The sequence below is a fragment of the Curcuma longa genome, chromosome 18, assembly GCF_044706935.1.
Source record: "Curcuma longa cultivar G26 ecotype Majalengka, Jawa Barat chromosome 18, ITB_CL_G26_1.1, whole genome shotgun sequence".
Classification (NCBI taxonomy): Eukaryota; Viridiplantae; Streptophyta; class Magnoliopsida; order Zingiberales; family Zingiberaceae; genus Curcuma; species Curcuma longa.
Genome location: NC_133878.1, coordinates 2332637 through 2354389, shown reverse-complemented (window position 1 = coordinate 2354389; position 21753 = coordinate 2332637). Strand labels below are relative to the sequence as shown.

The following is a 21753-nucleotide window of genomic DNA, read 5'->3' as shown; positions in this document are numbered from 1 at the left end:
ATCCGTAAAGGATGGAGATTAAGCTATGACTTTTAATAATCTAGTAGAGTAATATGGATTACTCTTGAAAGATCACCTATGTGAGAGAGAAGTAGGGTCGTTTTAAATAAAATTGAAAGACATAATTCTTAGAACCTTTCACAAAATCAAGTGTGTTCATAGCCAAGAACAAACACACCCATAAGAATTGAGCTATATTAAGGAGAGTCATGGGTGAGATATGTAAAAACTTACATAAATGACATAACAGTTCAAAGACATTGCGTCTACTAGTCAGCTAATAAGTAAACATGTCTTCACAAGGGAATGTTCAAAGGATAAAATCTATCTGTCTTATATAGGACTCAATTACTAAATGTTCTCACATACCTTTTTTCATTCATGTGGTAGATTGTTGAAAATGTGAAAATAAAAGAGGTGGACGGAAGGAGATTACATTGTGAAAGGGATTTTCGTCTCACCACGACATATAAATTTGCCCAAGCGGATCAACCTATATTTTATCACCCAAATCCATTTTTACTAACTGAGTGTGTAACATACACATTAATGGTTGAGCTTGAAATGATCGACATTAAATAGTGGATCTATAACCTCCTGGACAGAAATGACTAACCATTGATGGCTAGCGGCTAACATTTCGAGTCGGATGAGTAAAAGCAGTAAATGATCTTTATTTGACTATTTAATGTTGCCAAAGATTGGATCAAGCAGAAATAGTTGCCGCAAAAGCGCAGAAATCCATCCACCTTCGTTCCCCTCATTTGTTTTCTCTGTCGTGCACTTCGCTCGACAACTCTTTCTATGATAATGTTCACGTACAAGCTCAGTTCGTCATGACCAATCCGTGCTTGGTAGTGGTTGTAGTCTACTATTATATCCTGAGAAACAGACGTTCATTTTAACCTTGAAGCATCGACGGAGAAGATAAATCTGTTTTAAGGAAATTGTGTTAAACACATATCTCAGTATCTCAATTTTCCACTCAATCTCGGCCTCCTGACTCGGCGCTCAGGTAGCAACGAATCACTCAAACTTAATAATCAAGCGACTCAGCCAACTCGACACTCGTCGACTCGTCCAACTCGACACTCAGCTAGCTCAAGCACTTGGTGGCTTAGGCACTCAGCACTTAACAAGCTCAAGCACTCATAGTTTAGGCATTCAACTAACTCGGACACTAAGCAACTCAACTTGCCCATATCAGGTAGCCTCGCTTTCTTAGACATTGCAGTCATCCAGCCTTCTCAACTTGAGTTCAGCAAGTCAAGGTTATCTCAACGGTCATATAAGACTAAATTTTTTATCTTTAGAAATTTAAAATTTTGTAATTTTTATTCTCTCCGACAAATATCTCCGATAGACTCGACCTATTGAATTCTGAGTTGGGAAGACTGAGTTGAAAATTGGATTGTTAAGTTGGGTAGGTCAAGTTATTGGAGAACGTCCTACTAAGGTCTATGTTACATATAATTTTTAAAAACTAGATCCGTCTCCTCTCTAATGGCACTTAAGGTTTGGATTCACTTCTACGGCTTGAAACCCCACTAGTTGACTATTAATGGTCAATAGTTCTAGGTTGGGTCATTAATGTGGATTATTTGAGTAATTTTTATCTCAATCGGTTTGATATTCGAGGCATGTAAATTGTGTTAGCATACAAATCAATTGGATTCGTGTTCTAGATTTTAACTCTTATATACATAGACACACACGAGAGCCCTCGTCCATATTGATTCATAACATCTATAGGTGTGATTCAATATAACATATTTTATGTTGTTCTAAAATTCATATTTAATATGAGACTAAAATTTTGTAAGTATTAGAGCCAATTTCATCCATGATTTTCTTTTAACGTGAAATTAATTTCTCAATTTCAACTAATTTTTTATTCACTTTTTCAACGCTTATATCTGTAAACATCAATATATTTATCATATAAGAGGTAGCATTTCAGCTTTACATACTTTTCAGTATCGAGAGAGATCTCACAAAGAATAACTTTGGCATCAACGTTTATTCCCCTTCGAACATAACGTCCTTATCAACTATTTTCTAGATGGCGTGATTTTCCGTGCCACGCGTACATAAAATTATTTAATTTTTTAATTTTTTGATTTATCGAAAGATTGTGATATCGTTGTTGGACAGATTCCACCGGTAGAGAAATTATTTAATTTTTATTTTTTTAATTAGTTTAATCGGTAATTGAATGAGAGATTATAAATGATGTCGCAGCATTTTGATTCTCTCTCTCCGTCTTCCTGAGATCATCGATAGAGCTGTAGATTCCTCCGTTTTCTCGATCCTGAGTCCGGAGATCGAGAGGAGGTAGCGGTGACTGCTCCTCTCTTCCTGGAATGGAGGAGAGGGGGCGGATGAGTGAGGTGCTCGGGGTGCTCGAGGCCCTCAAGAAGGCTTCCAAGGACATCGAGGCCAACCCCCACAAGGGCAGGGGCGGCAGTGATTGTGATTCGCCTTCCATGAAAGCCCTTCTGGAGCTTCAGACCGGCTCTGACGATCTCCTCTCTGGTGATCCCTGTCTCTCCACGCTCTCCGACCTCCTTTCCCGCTTCAAATCGCTCGCTGCTTCCCTCGAGTCTAGCTCGTGCGAGGAAGGTAGGGGTGGGATTTGGGGATCGATTCTCCGGCGGAGATCCGGCAAGAGCGACGAAATGTCGAGGGTGGCCGGATCCATCGGCACCGAGATCCAGTCGTGGATCGACCGGGTCAACGCGGATCGGCTCGTCTCGGCTCTGCTGTCCGCCGACAAGCGCGACGAGGGGGAACAGGCGCCGCTGCTTTGCGCCCTGGAGTCGCGCGTCTCCCGGGGATTCGACCGCGGCCTGCAGGAGGTGCTCCTCCGCTACGGCGCCTTCGCTGCCGTGGAGTCCGCTCTTGCGGACGCGCTGGCGCCGAAGCTGGTCCGCGAGCGCGCGGCGGCGGCGGCGCTCGCTCTGGTCCGCTTCAACAAGGCCGTCTTTGTGGGTCCTGTTCTGATGGGCCCCACGGTGGATGCGCTCGTCTCCATGTCCTCTACCTCCGTCGCCGCGCTGCGCGCTCTGAACGGGCTCATCGCTGCCATACGGAGCCCGCTGGTGGACGAGCTACACGCACAAGGGGCAATTCCGCGGCTGGTCGCCCTACTCGGCAGCGGGGAGGGCAGCGGGGTCAGCGTGGAGGTGCGAATGCTGGCGCTCGACTGCGTGCTGGAGATCGGTTATTTCGGCCGGAAGGAGGCCATCGACGCGATGCTCGCGGAAGGGCTGATAAAGTGGCTGGCGGCGCTCCAAAGGTCGGACCTTGGAGGCACCCTTATCGAGATGGACGGAAGCGAGGGAGGGGTGCCGGCGGGGTGGCTGTGGCACGGACGTGCCGTGGAAGAGGAGCGGCAGTTCCTGGAGGCGCGGCCTTTCGCGAGCTGCGTGGCGAGGTGGGCGGTGCAGGTGGAGGTCGGCGAGGGGCTGCGGCAACGAGAGAGGCGGGAGATAAAGCGGCAGCTGGTGTGGAGGGTGAAGGAGGCCGCCGCCTCCGAGGCGGAGGCCGCCACCGTGCTTGCGGAGGTGCTGTGGGGGTCCACCATCTGGTAAACAACACACTACGTCACGTCGCACTTGCAGTAGCTGTGGACTTTGGTGGTGGGATTTGTTTTCACCTGGATAATCTTGGCTTCTTCCACAGCAAATAGTGTAGTGGGAAGAATGGGACAAGTGCAAAGCCCATAGATTAGTTTAGATTAGATCTGATCAGGTAGGTTTGTGCATAAAAGGTCAAGGAATGGGAGATGACTGATAGTTATTGCTTTTTAACCTTTTCTTTTTAATTCGCCATTTTCCATCTAGATTAGGATTTTAAAATTTCTCAACCCCCAACATTGGGTTTTAGCATGACAGAATGGTATTTATATTCACCATGTGAATCCAGAAAGCTAATAAGAACCAATATGCTTCAAGGAATGATGTATATGAGATACTAGAAATCCATGTAGCTCCTCAACATGCTCTGGAGCTACCAGTCATATTGTTTGTCTCCAAGTTGATGCATATTATCTGATAAGGCTTTTAGGTTGTTCCAACTCATATGTAGTAAGGAACTTGTCAAACCAATGCTTTCAAGCTTGCGGTTACAATGGTTGAATTAGCAACTGACAAAAGTGTGATAGAAGGGAAAATTCAAAAGCTTACTTTGTCGATGGCTAGACAGAAGATTCAACACTGGAATTTCTGGTTTGTAGCTGGATTCGAAGTGAAGCATTTGCCTAAACTTGTTTTCTGTTGCATATAATGAAAAACTCATGACAAGGTAACTCGTTTCTTGAATCAGGAAGATTAGTTACAAATGAATGACTGTATCTGTATTATATTTGCAGCAAGGAAATAGATAGGTTTGGACCTTATAATGCCTCATTAAATTCATCCAGTCAATATCTAACTTTTGTAGCTTGGTTCTTTTTGTTATTGTGCTTGACCTTTTTGTGCTGCTTCAGCTATGGTTGCAGGACAGTAAAGAAACTGAAAGAAAATTTCTGATTTCATCAATATGGATACTGAGGTGATGTTTTCTCTTCAACGCCTTTAAATTTACATGATTCATTGTTTCTTTGGACTGGTGTACGCATACGAGTATGAATCCAATCTCATTTGCATATGTGCAGTAGTCTATGCTACTAATTTGATGTCTATGATTTATACTCCAAATTTTTTTATTAGTCTGGACTTATCTGCACATATAGATTTAGAGCAAATTGACCATTAGAGCTATTCTATTGTAAGCTGACTAGAAGGAAGAGTAACTGTTAAATGGAGTCCCAAAACTGGGATTTTTTCATCTACTTGTATCCTCATTTCATTGAATGAAACATGCATGAGGCTTATGGTGCATCTTCAACTTCTTCATCTTGGGAAAACTGAGAGATATTTGCTTATGCTGCATTCAATTTCTGTAGAGGATTCTGATAGGAAGCATATATGCTGAATAATGGTCTCAGTTCCATAGTCATTATGGCTTTAGCTTAATTGTTCATGCCACGAGCGTATCTGATAGAGGCTAGATCTACTTTTATGGTAAAAGATAAATGTTCTGTTTAAACCTTGATTGTAATCATGAGAGACAAGCATGAGCTAATGTGGACCATATTCTGTCCCTAAGAAAAAGCCAAAATCAATTAGTTACTGTGTGGTGTAGTGGTGAGCCATGATTTTAGGAGCCCTGAATCCGTATAATTTCACATTTAATGCAGTATTTAATGTAGTAGGGAAATACCTTATGGGTCAAGATAAAAAAAAATTTGCATTAGAAACAAGCATGGGCATTTAGTTGAGTTCCAGCTGGAAAAATGCACTAGAGACAGACACAAGACTAGTAAAATAAAGAGAAGAGAAGACAGAGGAAGCCATGATATGTTGCCAGGAGATAGCCAAATCAATTCCTTGTATTTCAGTCGCTGTGAGACTATTGTTTTCTATTATGGTTTACAATGGTTTTTGCCTGCGTTTTGTAAAGAAACAGATCTCGAATACTTTTTCTTATGAATTCATTTCATTTTGAGGATTAATTCATTCAAATGTTGGTTCCCTTGTCCTTGTATTTTGTTTGAGTTCTCTCTGGGATTGGCTTCTTTGTTAGTTTTAAATTATAATATATATATATAGGAAATTGATATTCTGTTTGCACACGTGGTGCGGGATAGAAGGATCTGGACAATTGAAATAGGAATAGTATTATTTTTTATTTTTTAAAATTTTTTACTTACAATTAAATGGGTCATTTAAGATTTCTCTTTTAGGATTTAGGGGTTGAATTATAGTATTAAGTAAAAAAAAAAAATTTTAATGAAAAAATTTTAATTGTTCATGGAGTATGTTGGATTGTTATCTCACACTTTTTATCTCACACACCTGTGAATAATTAATTTTTTTTATTTTAAAAATTTTTATTTAATATTATAATTTAATTTTTAAATTTGAAAAAAAAAATTATAATGATTTAACAGTAAAAAAAATTAAATAAAAAAATAATAAAACAATACTGTTCTTAAATAAAAAAATTAAATGGGTCATTTAAGATTTCTCTTTTAGGATTTAGGGGTTGAATTATAATATTAAGTAAAAAAAAAATTTTAAAATGAAAAAATTTTAATTGTTCATGGAGTATGTTGGATTGTTATCTCACACTTTTTATCTCACACACCTGTGAATAATTAATTTTTTTTATTTTAAAAATTTTTATTTAATATTATAATTTAATTTTTAAATTTGAAAAAAAAAATTATAATGATTTAACAGTAAAAAAAAATTAAATAAAAAAATAATAAAACAATACTGTTCTTATTCTGGATGTCCGAAATATTTTTGAGCACTTGAAATCTTCTAAGGCATATTGCACGCATACAAATAGGCAGTAGGATATCAATTTTCTACTGTGTGCCTATTATAAATTAGTCCTTTAAATATTTTAATTCATAGTTTTACCTTTTATATAATTATATGACAAATCAACTATATATTTTGTAATTTTTTTTCTCACATGATGAAATGTAATAGTTTCAAGTTATAAAATCGACCTTTTATATTTATTTTTAATTCTCATTTTTATCTTTATAAAGTTACATTTAATTATAAAAATGATAATTGACCTCAAATTAAATTTTACATATTCGGTCCTAACCTACGATTGCAAATCATTACCTCTTCCTCCTTTCTTGATGACTCTATTATGTGTATTATTGGTAATTGGTACAAATAACAGATTATAGACATGCACCTTAAACACTTCAGCACTTCATACCAATAACAACCACAAAGATAGCGATGGTAAAAGCACCCCCCAACCTTTAAATTAAATTGATTAACAGAAAAATTGAGTTTCATTTTGATTTTAAATCCATTAAATCAACCCTAATTAATATCAATCCATTAGCTAATTAGAACTCAATTAATAGTCATTTGATAAAGGATTAATAGATCGGATGATAAAAGATTAATGATTAATGGATCGGATTAAAACTGAAATCCGAAACCGTTAAGCAATAACAGTGTCGTTCCGCCCTTTTCTCCCGCGCGCGACCCGCGACCCCGACTTCTTCCTCGCGCGAAGATCGCGTCCAACAAGGACGCCGCCGCCCGCTCCTTTCGCCGTTCCTCGCGCCGACAGCGACGATAAAAGCCGGAGGAGACCGAGGGATAAGGCACGAGTAAAATCCCTAAACCCTTTCCCTCTGCCCTGTTTCTCACCGCCGCGAACCAGCATCGCCGCCGCCGCGTGTAGCCCGACGTCGTTGCCCTGCCGTCGCTCGAAGCCACCGCAGCATCCTTCGTTGCCGCTCTCCTTCTTCCTCAAACTGCCCGAACAATTTCCTCCTTCACGGTTTGGCCGCCGCCTCCTCCGTCGGTAAGCAAACAATCTGATTAGTTTTTTTTTATTGTGATGGGTTTGGAATTATTGTTGGGATTCCTGGATTTGTTCGGCTCTGTTTCGATGAAATGGAGATTGGGTTGGAATTTTTAGAGCTAGGTTTTTATTTGAGAATTGGGGCTGATCGGGATTTTCTTTTTTGGATTTGAGTCCTAATTGGTTTAAGGTTAGTGGCTGGCCCGTAATCAGTAGCATTTAATATGTTTAGTTTTAGTTAGCATGCTAAGCAGTAAACGCAATGTTATATCAAGAGCATGATCATGAATCTAAGTAAGCTAAGCATGTAGTGCATGATAGTAGCAATAAGCATTTAAAAGCAAGTAATAACTGAGAAAATGAGTACTGCATATGATCAATTGAAATAAGATCAAGAAGGTTTTTTCTCCATTAATTAAGGTCCCTAATTGAGGTTTATTAGCATCTCTAATTCTATCTTGATATCAACAAGCCAATCTATCTTTTAACTGTTGAATGGACATAATCAAAAGCTAAGCCAAGAAGTGGATGTAGCTTTAGTGGTATCAGGTCATAATGTCTTAATCAAGATCACAATAGCTAGCAAAGTACAAAGTATCATGTGAAGCTAATATCATCAAGAAACATTTCTATAGGTCTAATGTTTCATAGCATGATCGAGTGGAATTTTTGAGTTTCCCCTTGCTCTCTAAAGGAGAACTCTGTCTACACTCACTAAAGATGTAATTGTCTTCCTGGACCACCTGCATACTAAGGATTAGTTAAGTATGGCATATCTGTAAAAGCAAGTACCCGTGACTAAGTTATTAATTGATTTAAATTGAATTATTTGTAACTAGTTTATTTCAAATTTAATTATTAGTTAATTTGATTAACTAATTAATAGGTGATTAAGATGTAATGAAAGAATTACATAGGTTAATTTGATTAGTCGTTGGATTAATAAATAATGAGTTGATCTGAAATAAAGTTAGTAATTGATCGATCTGTTATGGTTCTATTAGGGTTTGGGAAGTTAAGCAGGGATTGGTTGGCATGAGTTCTAATTTATTGGGTTAATTTTTGATCCGGTTAAGGTTAACTCAAGTTAATTGGACTTGGTTAGGTTAAAATCGGTTGAGATGTGAGATTCGGTCGGGATTTACTTTAGCGTAAAAATTTAATATAATATTGTATTAAGAGGGTATTACACTTTGTGTAAATTACAGGACCTTGATTTATGGATCCTACTCTACAGAGAGGTTCTGATTTCGACGATTCGTCAATCAAATGAGTACCTTCTATCCTTGGACTCGTATAATTTTCCTGTGCATGAATATATAAAAATTTAATGGATATATATATTTAGATATGTTATAATTGTTTTTAAAAAGGGGATTTAAAACGATCTTTAAACTATTGAAACAAGGTTAAAATAATTAAATTATTAAAGGGTAAATAATTGATTTATTTCTTGTTCGCTCATGGATTCATCTGGGGGAATTAAAATGAGAAAGAGTGTTTTAAAAATTTAAATAGATACTCTGACTTACTCTGCCTGTTGATACATGTCTTTATGCTGCTTGACCTTTTATTTCTCATATTGTTGATATATATTGCATCTGGTTGATACTTATCCTTACTTGTAATCTTATAGTGATACCTAAATAAATGAATAGATTTGATTTGATTTGAGTTGGTCGTTTAGACCAAGTCGAAAAAGATACATATTGAGAATGTAACCATTATGATAATTGATGAAAAAAAATATAACGTGAAATGAGATAAAAGAAAATGATAAACATTAAAAAGGTGTTAACTATGAGCTTAGTTTTTATACCAGAGTTTTACCAGAGAGTACTGGACCGTACACCTGAGGAGTGGTGGCGTGATGTAGCCCTCGGTCCAGGGACTGTACACCTGAGGAGTGGTGGCATGATGTAGCCCTCGATCTAGGGACCGTACACTTGAGTAGTGGTGGCGTGATGTAGCCCTTGGTCCCGAGCACTTGACCGCCCACATATTATTGTGGTAGAGCAGAGGTCGTTGTCAGTGTTTATTTTGTCTTCCACCGGTGAGGGCTCTTTAGCCCGTATGTTAGATAACGTATACGACAATAAATTATGAGGAGACTATAGGCTGTTAGCCTATATATGAGTTATTATTATTCTCTGATGATGTTGGCTCTTGATTGATTATATAAAATGTTGACACTGATTTTAATTATGTTGAGATTAGACCGATGATGATATATATATAACTTGATTAAATTGATCATAATTGAGTTGAGATAATCTATAGTTTGATTAAATAACAAAGATTGAGATGATTTATCACAATTGATGATAATAAATGATAATCAAGTTGAGAAACGAAATTCATACATAAAAATGTGATTTGATTCTAGACAATGATAACAGAAGATAATGGTACATACATATGTATTTATATTATGTATACATGGAAAACTTTGTGAAGAACTTACGGTTGAGATAATAAATTGTGATCTGCTCTGTTTCTTTGGCTTCTTAAATAATATTAAGTTCATACACATCTTTTATGATTACCCACTTAGCCATTGGCTAACTTTCTATATTATTTGACTTCTAGTTTTGCAGGTATAGATTTGTGCACCTTGTTTATATTGAGATAAGGATAATGAAGATTGGAGTTCTGCCGGACTGCCCCCATCTCACAGCAAGGTGAAGTTGGTCTTCCTTCGTATGTTTTGGGATTATTGGTCTTTTTCAGATTTTATATGGTTAAGTTTGTGGTTTGATTTTGTTGTGAGCACCATCGAGGTGCTTTAGGATTTTCGTAGTTCTTGTAGTTATGTGTTGGTGATCACACCTTGTCGGTTTGTGTATATGAGTTTGGTGGTTGATGTAGTTGTTATAATTGATACATGAGTTGTGTAGGTGGTGTTGTGGTTGTGTGGTCCTCTATCTTATTATGTAATTAGGAAAAGTTGAATTGTTATAGGGGAGATGCTGTCGAAATTTTTCAGACGGTTATCTCTCGGGACGTGACATCAAGTTTGGATCCTCTTCTACTCCTTTGTGCGAAAGTAAAGAACAAAATTTTCTTTAGGAGCTATTTATATCACAAGTTTGAAAGTCAAAGTCACTGTTATATCCATTTTAAAAACAAATTAAAGTAAGGATGTAATTGTAATTTTCAAACTTTATTGGATCTTGTTGTAAATGCCTGACTTCTTTCAGTATTTTACTGAACCACGTTGAGAATTTTCTAGAATAACCAATCACGTTATATCCCTCTTCCTCCTTTCCGCCTTTCCGCTTATTCATCCCGTCTCGCTCTCTCTTGATTTGATTTCGAGACAAGCCACGTCCTCAACGTTCTCCTTGCCTCCTCCCCTTTGCTGGCTCAAGCGTGGAGTTGCTCCCTGCATGCCAATGTCGATAGTGTGAGATTCGTCCTTGATAGGAGTGACGACGCGATCTTTGTCGCTTTCTCCGAGGTGCACATCGATGTTTCACCGTTCGCACCCTCGTCTAGCCTCGACAATGGGAACTGCACTATTCGATTTACGTTCCCCATTGATCGTGGAGCCGATGGCACGCACGAGACAATGTGCTATTCGAGCTCGTTCCCCATTACAGTGGCACGCACGAGCTCTTTGCGCCACTGAGAGGAGCCGAAGAGGACGAAGACGAGCAATCACCATCGGTGCTCTTCCAGATGGACGATGGAGGAAACTCATTATATCATGGATAACATCATTGAAACCCTTATTTGACCTAAACCCTAACCTTTCCTTAGGGTTAAGTAAAACTTATAGGTTTCCTTTCCTTAGGGTCTTGAAAATTCTTACTACATGAACTTAAACAAGTTTAATCATAGTTATCCATTTCATAGTTGATCATATACGAAACCCTAGACCCAACCAAAACCCTAATTTCTTAAGGTTGGCCGAATCATCTTAGAGTCCCCTTTAGATTCTCAACTATCATGAACCCTAATCCATTTTATCATCATAGGAGAACATCAAGTGATATTTAAACCTATTAGCTAGATTTAACACATCATTTGAGCTCCCTACATGTCTTGGCCGAAACCTCATGGGCTTGAAACCCTAGGTTAGGCTTAACCACATGATACCCTATGTCTTGTTAAAGTTCATCTAACCTTTGTAACCATTTATTAGGTTTAGAACATCACTTAGATTCCTTGTTTCATGGTTGGCCGAAACCCTAGTTGCCATGAACCTATTGCTTTGTTTTAGATCTAACCACATGAGACCTTAAACCATGTTAGGAATTCATCACATAGCATTTGCAACCATAGTTAAGTTTGAAACCTAACCTAATTCCCTTGTACATATCTTGGCCGAAACTTTAAAACATGGAATCCAAGATTAGGTTTAAACACATAAACCCTAAATCATCCTAGGAAATCATCATATAGCATTTACAACCATAGCTAGGTTAAATCATGACTTAAAGTCCTAATTTCTCTTGTTGGCCGAATATTATAAACATGCAAACATGATGTTAAATTCAACCATATGAACCCTAAATCATCATAGGGAAACATCACATATCATTTCAACCATAGATAGGTTAAAAACATAACTTAAAGCCCTAAATGTTCTTGTATAGCCGAAACCCTATATAGCATGAAACCCTAGTTTTATTCACATGGAAAAACTAACTCATATAAAACCTTATCATGTATCTTTTGAAACCATAGCATGCTCAAAAACAAAACCTTGAAACCCTAACATACCATGGCCGAAACTTTGAGAGTTTACAACATGAAACCCTAAACTTTAACCACATGAAAAACAACCAAGTTTTACTTAAACATCCTCATGAATCATATAGAGCACAACTTATTCATAGACATGCTTTTAAAACCCTAACATCACATCATGGCCGAACCTTTAAAACAAATTTTCTCATGCTCTTTCAACAACAAAACATTAGAAAATCATGGAAAACTTCATCATAGCTATTATGTTGCAAGGTGAGGGGAGTCTTACCTAGCCCTTTAGAGAAGTTTATACCCTAAAGAGAAGAAGAAGATGAAGCCCTTGTGAAGCCCTTAACCCTTCCTTGTGATCACCTTAGTTCCCTAAGCAAACCCTTTCCCTTGCTCCTCTTCCTTAGCTTTGTTGATGAAGATAACTCCCAAGGAGCTCTCGGCCACAAGAAGAAGAAAGGGAGAAGAGTTGGTTTCGGTGGAGGAAATGAGGAAGAAGGGAAATTTCGGTGATAAGAGGCTTTAAAAGGATTAGTGGAGAGGGAGTTACATTTCACTCTTGAAACTCCTCCATTTACTTTCCTTTAATCATGAAGTAAAGGCAAGCAAAGTGCCTCTTCACTTGTTCTTATGCCCCTTCATGTACCCTTAACCTTAAGTAGCATGTCCCCTATCATTTTCACAAGAAAACTTGCTAGCTCATATGGTTACCCCATGCTTCTACTAGGCTTGCCATTTCCTTGAGGTCCAAGGATCAATCCTTGGTTCCTCCATTCTTTTTCTTTTTTTTTTTATTTTTGCAAAGCCCACATGAGATAAGCCCATTTAACTTATCCATTCCTTAAGGCCCAATTTCATTCCTTTTTATCATTAGCTAGCCCATATAAGAGAAGCCCATTATGAAAAACATTTAAACCATAGAGCCCATCAAAGCTAAAAGCCCATTTAACATCAAGGCCCATTTAGTAATTTTACTAAATTTTCTTTAAGCTATCATTCATCAATATCAAGGAATTATTGAAGGAAAATTGCGGGTATTACAACTCTCCCCACCAGAGATGATACTAGAGTCTCAGATTGATCCCAATGTTGGGGTTGGTGGTCTTCCTGAGGGGCAACCAAATCCTATGGAAGCTCATCCGACCAACTTAGTCACCCCTACACCAGCTATTATCATGGAGAAGACTCGTATTCCTTTGCTTGCGAGTTCCGCAAGGGATCATTTTACCCTATTCGATGGAGCCACCGACCCTTGGGTGGCGCGTACCTGGTTAAGAGATATTGAGCTTACATTTAGATACATGTCCTGTTCCGACACAGAGAAGGTAGAGCTAGCTGCATATCATTTTAGAGGACAGACAACCACATGGTGGGAGATGCGGCAGACTATTTTCGGAGATCAGATCATCTCTTGGCAGTTATTCAAGGAGGCGTTCGAGAGACAATATTTTCCTGTAGCATTTTGTATTGCTCGACGTCAAGAATTCATGAATCTCAAGCAAGGTGACCGAAGCATTCTGGACTACAATGCGGAGTTTAGTCAACTTGTGGAATTTTGCCCACATATTGTAGCTCAAGACTACGATCATATGCTTCACTTTACATAGGGACTTGCAACATATATTCGGGCCAAGATGGCTGGACTCCTTGTTACTACTTATCGGGAATCACTAGATTGAGCTATAATGATTGAGGTAACTCAGCAACAAATCTCTCAAGAAAAAGAAGCTAATCGACAGACCTCACGAATATCATCGCAGAGTTAAAGTCGTCGATCTCGTGACCAAGATACGACTAGCGAGTCTTCCCGACCATAAAAAGTGTTCAAGGTATCACAAGGGTTTAATTGCCCAATTCTAGCACAGCGAGACCAAATACACGTGAAGTGTTTTCGATGTGGAGCACCAAATCATACAGCAATAGAATGCTCACTAAATAGTAGCATATGTTTCTACTATAAATTACCAGGACATCAATTGAGATATTGTACTTTGAGGGCACAACATCGAGCAGGAGGATCACAGTCTCAGCAGGCTCAACCTGCGCCACGACCTCCACAATCTCGGTATCAGAGAAGTCCACAAAGATGTCAGTAGTACCAATACCAAAATCCCCCACTTATCCAGTCCGTTCCACAACCACAACTGTATCAATTATAGTCTCAAGTGAGGAGCGAGTATCAGTCTGCACCCCCACCCTAGCAGTATCCATCACTGCCTAATCAACCCTCGACCCAGCTATACCAGCCTCCGCAAGATCAGAATCAACCTTCTTCTTCTATCCAGAGGGATCAGCAGTCAGGTTCGAAGGCAGGACACGAGCAGAGGCACAATGAAACGAGAGATCGTTCATTCGGAGTATAATTTGAGTTACTAGGGTATTTTCACATTATAGTAGGTAGATAATAAATTTGAAGACCAAATTTTTATTAGTGGGGGAGAATGTCATATATGAGAATTTTTATTATTTTATTATTATTTTAATTTTTAGTGGACCGATTTGGAACTAAATGGTTTGGTTCATGATGGAAGAGAGTTGTGATAAATTGGGATAGATTAGAAATTTCGTCTTGAAAAGATGAAACGAACAAAACTAGTTTGGGTTAAATCGAAATTCGTTTAATTAGTAAATTAAGCAAATCAATTAATTACAATAAACCCTAAAATTTAAACCGATTTAACCCAAATCTTAAACCCGATTTAAAAGTTACTATGCATTCCTCATTATAACTAAACCGCAGCCTGCGCGACCTTTTCCTCGCGCGCACGTGCCGATCGAAGCCTTCGCCGGGTTTCTCGCGACGAGGAGAGCTATAAGAGGAGGCCGAGACCCACAGCCCTAGCCTCCCCTTCTCCTCCCACAGTCGCCCGTCTTCTGCCCTAATGCAACGCCGCCCCTGCTTCTGCTCCAAGCCACGACGTCGCTGCTCGCATTGCCGCCCCTCCCACAGCCGCGATCGCTGCCTCCTCCCACAGCCGCCCGCCGCTTCTGCCCTAACGCGACGCCACCCTTGCTTCTGCTCCAAGCCGTGACGTTGCTGCTCGTGATCGCCGCCCCTCCCACAGCCGCGATCGCCGCCTCCTCCCACAACCGCGATCGCCGCCTCCTCCCACAGCTGCGACCACCCCCGCTTCTGCTTCGCTGCCCGGGACGCCGTTATAGATGCTGCGATTGCCGCCTGCCACGTCGCTGCTGACCTACTGCCACCGGCCGCCACCGAGTAGTAAGGATTTATTAATTGGTAGATTAGATTAAGGTTGGGCTTGGTTGATTAAACAAATTTGATTAATTAAGATAATTAATATAGTTTAATTAGATTATTAATCAGTTTAATAATTAGTTAATTAGTTAATAATTAGTAATTAATTGTTTAAATCGATAACGTGATTAGAAGTGATTAATGGTGATGGATTAGGATTAGTTAATTGATATAGTAATGAGTATAGATTTATTAATTATTTAATTAGTTTATTAATCAATTTAATTAATGTAATTAAGTTATTATAAATTTAATTATTAGTTGATTTGATTAACTAATTAATAATTGATTAAGATGTAATTAAAGAAGGATTAATTACATATGTTAATTTAATTAGTTGTTGGATTCGTAAAGGATGAGTTGATTTGGGTTAGGGTTAACTCTTGATCCGGTTAAGGTTAACTTGTGTTAATTGGACTTGGTTAGGTTAAATTCGATTGAAATGTGAGATTCGGTTGGGGTTTACTTTGTCATAGAAAGATTTAATATATATTGTTGTACTTAGTTGGTATTATATGGTGTAATATGTAGGACCTTGATTTACGAATCTTGACGTACGTCACACCAGGTGGGTACATTCTTTCTTGGACTCATATATTTTCCTGCGCATGAATAGATAAATTAAATTGACATATATTATATATGTTATAATGGTTTCAAAAGGAGAATTAAAATGATCTTTAAAATATTAAAACAGGGTTAAATTAATTAAATCATTAAAGGATAATCAATTGATTTAATTTTCCTATTCACACATGGGTTCATCTGGAGAATTAAAATGGGAAAAGGTATTTTTAAAATTTAAATGGATATTCTGACTTACTCTGCCGTTGATATATGTCTTTACATTACTTGATCTATTATATTCCTCACTGTTAATATTGTTGAGATGTATACTATAAGCCTTATTTTTTGTATAAACATCTATTTTGCAATAATATTGAAATGAGAATCACCTTGGTCAGAATGTTTGTGTTTCTTATGTAATACAGTTGTCTACTTAATTTATATTGTAGATAACATGGTGTGTGGTGTCACACACAGAAGATCATGTTATCAGTTCCTTATAAATTATAAATAGTAGCTCACAACCAAAATGAATAGCGACAAATCATTGGAGTGGTTGTAGTGTAATTAGTATTAGTTTATCTTGACTATTAAATTATACTAGTACACTTTGTATGTATTGAGCAAGGACCGTTTGAGGTCGTTCGATTTAAACTGACTATATAATCGAACTAGATCTCAGTTATTATGGATATGCATACTCTTAATCCCGATATAATAACAAACACATATACTTAGAATGTATTTCTTTAATTCATCAAAGGGTGAGATTTATTTCGTTAAATCAAGAAGCCCGATGAGTTGGGAGATAATGCTATGTATATGATGTGTTGTTGATTATAGAAGAAAACTGTGTCCTATAATCTAGGCTGATGATGTCCCTTTGAGGAGCTCATAAGGATTATCATGTAAACCCTGCAAGTGAACTTAGTTCCGCATGAAAATAAGGTTGAGTGGTACTACTCTCGGACTTAGAAGTTAATTAATTGAGTTGTCAGTAATTCAATTAATTGACGGGCATACGATATCTTAAACACAGAGAGATTAATGCACTCATGGTAAGAAGGAGCCCATATTATAATATGGGATTGGTGCGGTAGTTCAATAATAACTCTTTAGTGGTATGAGTTATTATTGATGGACTTGAGTTGGGTGTTCAGGGAGAACACAGGAAGCCGAAGCCCATCAGGAGGCCAAAACTAATTCCTCCTCTAGGTTCCTGCTGTAGCCTTTAGATAAGCCTCGAGTCCACCTAAGAGAATTCTATAAGAGTTTCGGATAGAAAATTCTGTTAAGAATTTTTCTTGTGAAAAATTCTGTTAAGAATTTTTTATGAAAAATTCTGTTAAAAAATTTTGTTAAGAATTTCCGTTATGAAATTCTATTAAGAATTCTATTTCTTCTAAATCGTAAATAAAATTTGATTTTTTTTTATAGAAATTTTGTTAAAATAACAAAACTTAATAAAGGAATTTTGTTAAGAAATTAACGAAATTTTATTAAGAGGTTTTGTTAAGAAAATAATAAAATTTAGTTAAGGAAATTTATTAAGAAAACTAACTAAATCTTATCAAGAGATTTATTAGATTTTTCTAACTAAATCTGATAAGAAAAATTTGTTAGATTCTTTCTAAATTTCCTAAGATGGCTTAGCTATAAAAGGGGAGGTTTGCAAGAGGGAGATATACACAAAATAATCTCCTTTCCCCTTGCTAGGGCCGGCAGCAACAAAAGACTTCTCCCTTTGTTTTGCTAGGGCCAGCGGCCCCCCCCTCTTGGTTTCCTCCCTTTCGCCCAAGCCTCCTCTCCTTCCTCTCTTGCTATGGGACGACACACAAGGTCTCTAAGGCTTGCTAGGGCCGGCGGCAAAGAAGAAGAAGGAGTCGCGATTGCGCCGTCGGGGAAGAAACAAAGAGTAGGAGAAGTCTTGAATTAGGGTTTTCTTTGCCTTTATAAGCTTCCTTCACGATATCATCACCGACAAATGCGGGATCTCGCAATGAAAGCGTGATCCCTGTTCAGCAGACGTGGATGCGATGAAATCGCGATCCCTCGCGAGCGTGAGGCGTGAACAGGAGGAAGAAGGCAATAAACTGGACTGGATTTGAATTTCAGGGTTCACTGTAGCGAACTAGCAAGTTACTGTAGCAAACTGGGTTTATTTTTGATTCGCTTGGTTCACTAATTAAACGAACTCCGATTTGATCCAAATCAATTTTACTCGTTTCGTCTTCACAAGATGAAACTTCTCATTACATCTGTTCTGACAACATCTCTTCCATCATGAACCAAACCAAGTTGGTTCAATTTGGTTTAAAACTGAATCATTTGGTTCACTAACTAAACGACCTCTGATTTGAAGGAAATCAGTTTCGTTCATTTCATCTTCGCAAGACGAGTTTCATTCTCCTCCACTAACAAAATTCCTCGTATCTTACAAAGGTCCACTGGGAGCCCTCTGCTTCCTTCGTTTTTCCTGAGAGTCCACCTCCCCTCAAATAAAGGACAATTGGGAGCCCCTCTATCATTATCTCCATGGTTCGGGTCCGAGCCTCCTCTACCTTCTTCATTTTTTTCGAGGGTCTCCACATGACTCTACATATACCATGGCTCTGATACAAATTGCTAATACTGATGGAATAATATATCTCCATAATGATATGATATTATCCACTTTGGGCCTAAGCCTCATAGTTTTATTTTTGAGCTCAATCCAAAAAGCTTCATACCAATAGAGATATCTTCCATTTTATAAATTCATGATTTTTTTTAATGTATTTCCAATGTGAAACTTTAATTGTATCCTAACAGTGTTGAGTATCTAATTGCAAATAGATTGATAATACTTGTATTATCAATGAGTATTTTTGAGAATGAACCCTAATAACTTTTTTATATAAACAATATTTACAAGTTGTATAGAAAAACATTAAGAAAGACAATGCATTTCCAACACATTAATAATCTTTATAAATTTTAAATAAACTTCTTTACTGATTTAAAATATTTAGAAACTAAATTAGCTTAATGTTTAGGCTACTTATCACAATGCTTGTCTTACATTTTGCACACTACATACAAGATACATGAAAGAAATATACTTAAAAAATCTCTTAGTTTATCAATGCTTAGAATATACCAAAGTTCAATTAGGGCTAATTAATAAATGAGAGAGTTAGAAGACGAAAATTTAGCAACAATTATAACTGAACTAGTAGTGAGATTTTAGGTTACTTGAGTAGTATTTATGTCAAATTAGGGTTGAATTTGGGATTAAATTTACTAATAGAAAATTGACTAAAGAATATTCAGTTTTGTGTGCATTAAGTTCAAATTACTTTCATTTTGAATGAATTCTAACTAAATACAAAGAGCATTCAATCTGGTTGAGCCATTTAGAAGAGGTTTGGCTTGTTAATCAAAACCCTTTTATTTCTTCTCGAGCATCCCTTCTTCATTGTTGTAGATTACCTGGTCATCAACCTAGCCCAATTTTTTGCACCTCCACTTGCACCCTTTTATAGTAGTTGTAGTGCTTCATCCCCTTTTCTCGTGTGTGCCAAGTTGAAACCCTATGCTCACTTCTACTTCTCACACATTGCAACTTTTATTGATAGTGAAAATACCGTGCATTGATATAATTTTAAGGTTTTTAGTTTTATACAATGATAAACTAAGGTTTATTCACTATCATTCTTCTAAGGTATTTTTTCCATGGTTTGAACTTTGTATTGTTTCAAACAAAATGATCGAAAGGTATCATTTTGATAAATTATAAAAAAAATCTCGGTATTGCTTGGCATAGGTATTCTTTCTATGTTTTTTTTATCTCCTTTCTCTTTCAATATTTAATACGTCATTGCACTATGCATCAGAACATCGGCGTGCACAAACAGATCCTCAAATGAAATTCCACTCAGAAAAGCAAAATCTCAATTCCATAGAATCAGAATTCACGCCCTAACCTTAAAAGAAGCCGAGCCCTAACAACCCTTGCCCTGGCTCGACTTGAGCAAGCTGCCGGTCGGAAATCGAGTTCTTCTCTCGGCCACAATCAAGAAATTTCCAACAAGCTCGATTCCATATCAAGCTGTGAAGAGATCAAAGTTTGGAATCCGGAGAGATCTAAAGAAAAACCCTAAGACACAATATCCAACACGAAACCCCTTACCTATCACCACCGAACAGATCCCCTTTCACCGCGTCGCCGCCCGAAATGCACTGCCTCCGGCAATGAATCGAGCCTAAGGGTGAAGATCCAGCCTCTAGCCGCTTCCTCTTTGTCGGCTCCGACAGCTTCCGCCTCCGGTTCTTGCGATCGGGGTGAAGAAGGGAACAAACAGAGGTTCGCGCGAGGAAACAGAGTATCGGGTGAAGAAGGGGATCGCTACTACTGTAGCCTTCTTATAGGATTTTGGGCTCCAGTTGCATTAACGGGTTAAAATCCAATATCCTTTAACCTATAACCCTAAAGGGTTAATTAGATTAAATTAAGCTAATTGGGCTTGCTATTTTGGGCTGGTTACATGGCTTTAGGGTTGGTTTGATTAAGCCTCTTAATTAGCCTTTTTAACCCATAAATCTATTAACTCAAATAATTCATTAACCCTTTAACTAAATGGGCTAAATTTAAGGTTAATTAGGCTTTGTAAATTGGGTTCTAATTTGGCTTTATTTAATTAGCTTAATTTGATTTCATTTAACCGGTTTAAGAATTAATTGTAATTAGGGTAAATTTTACAAATTACCCCTAAAGGTTCGGTATTTTATATTCTTCCCCACTTACAAAAATTTGGTCCCTAAATTTATTAACTTCATTCTACAATGCATAAATACTATAAACTTTGAAATCAAATAGATGGGGATATCGAGCTCGGATAACATCCTTCAGCTCCCATGTAGTCTCCTCATCTGAATGATGCTGCCATCCGACTTTTACAAGTCGAATGGTTTTGTTCCGCAACTGCCGCTCTTTCCGATCAAGAATCCGCACTGGAATCTCCTCATAAGTCGCGTCCGGCTGTAGAGGAACATGTACTTCCTTCAGAACATGCGAAGGATAAGGTACGTATTTCCGCAGCATAGAAACATGAAATACGCTATGTACATCTGTAAGTGTTGGCGGTAATGCCAGGCGGTATGCCACCTCGGCAATCCGCTCTAGTATCTCAAAGGGACCAATGTAGCGTGGAGCAAGCTTCCCTTTTAGTCTGAATCTCTTCACCCCTTTCGTGGGTGAAACTCGCAGAAACACATGATTGCCCACAGAGAACTCCAATGGCCGACGTCTCTGATCTGTATAACTTTTCTGTCTATCCTGCGCCTCTGCCATACGTCGTCGGATAACTCGAACGAGCTCTGCCTTGTGCTGTATACTCTGTGGACCCAATAACTGTTGCTCGCCAACTTCCTCCCACAATATCGGAGATCGATAGGGTCTACCATACAATGCCTCGAATAGAACCATCTGAATAGTAGAATGATAGCTGTTATTATATACAAACTCCACTAAATGCAAGTGATCTTCCCAGCTGCCACCGAAATCCATAATACACGCCCGCAATAAGTCCTCCAGAGTCTGGATAGTGAGCTCTGACTGACCATCTGTCTGCGGATGGAATGCTGTACTGAAGTGGAGCTCTGTGCCCAATGCCTGCTGCAGACTCTGCCAAAATCAGAAAGTAAACCGCGGATCTCTATCTGAAATAATACTAGAAGGTACACAGTGTAATCTAATAATCTCTCGGTAATAAATGTCAGCAAGACGATCTAGTGAATCTATCCGACGTATCGGAAGGAAATGAGCGGATTTGGTTAACTGATCGATGATT

At 38.2% G+C, this 21753-nt stretch overlaps 1 protein-coding gene and 1 pseudogene across 1 annotated transcript; both read left to right on the top strand.

Moving 5' to 3' along the window:
- Nucleotides 1–2249: 2249 nt before the first annotated feature.
- On the top strand, nt 2250–5513 carry LOC141812068 (uncharacterized). The gene is made up of 2 exons (XM_074700122.1): nt 2250–3589; nt 4490–5513. The coding sequence occupies exons 1-2, from the start codon at nt 2364–2366 to the stop codon at nt 4530–4532; spliced, it is 1269 nt and encodes a 422-aa protein (XP_074556223.1). The 5' UTR covers nt 2250–2363; the 3' UTR covers nt 4533–5513.
- A 7641-nt stretch (nt 5514–13154) lies between these two features.
- LOC141812340 (uncharacterized) lies at nt 13155–14297 on the top strand (annotated as a pseudogene).
- Nucleotides 14298–21753: the final 7456 nt, after the last annotated feature.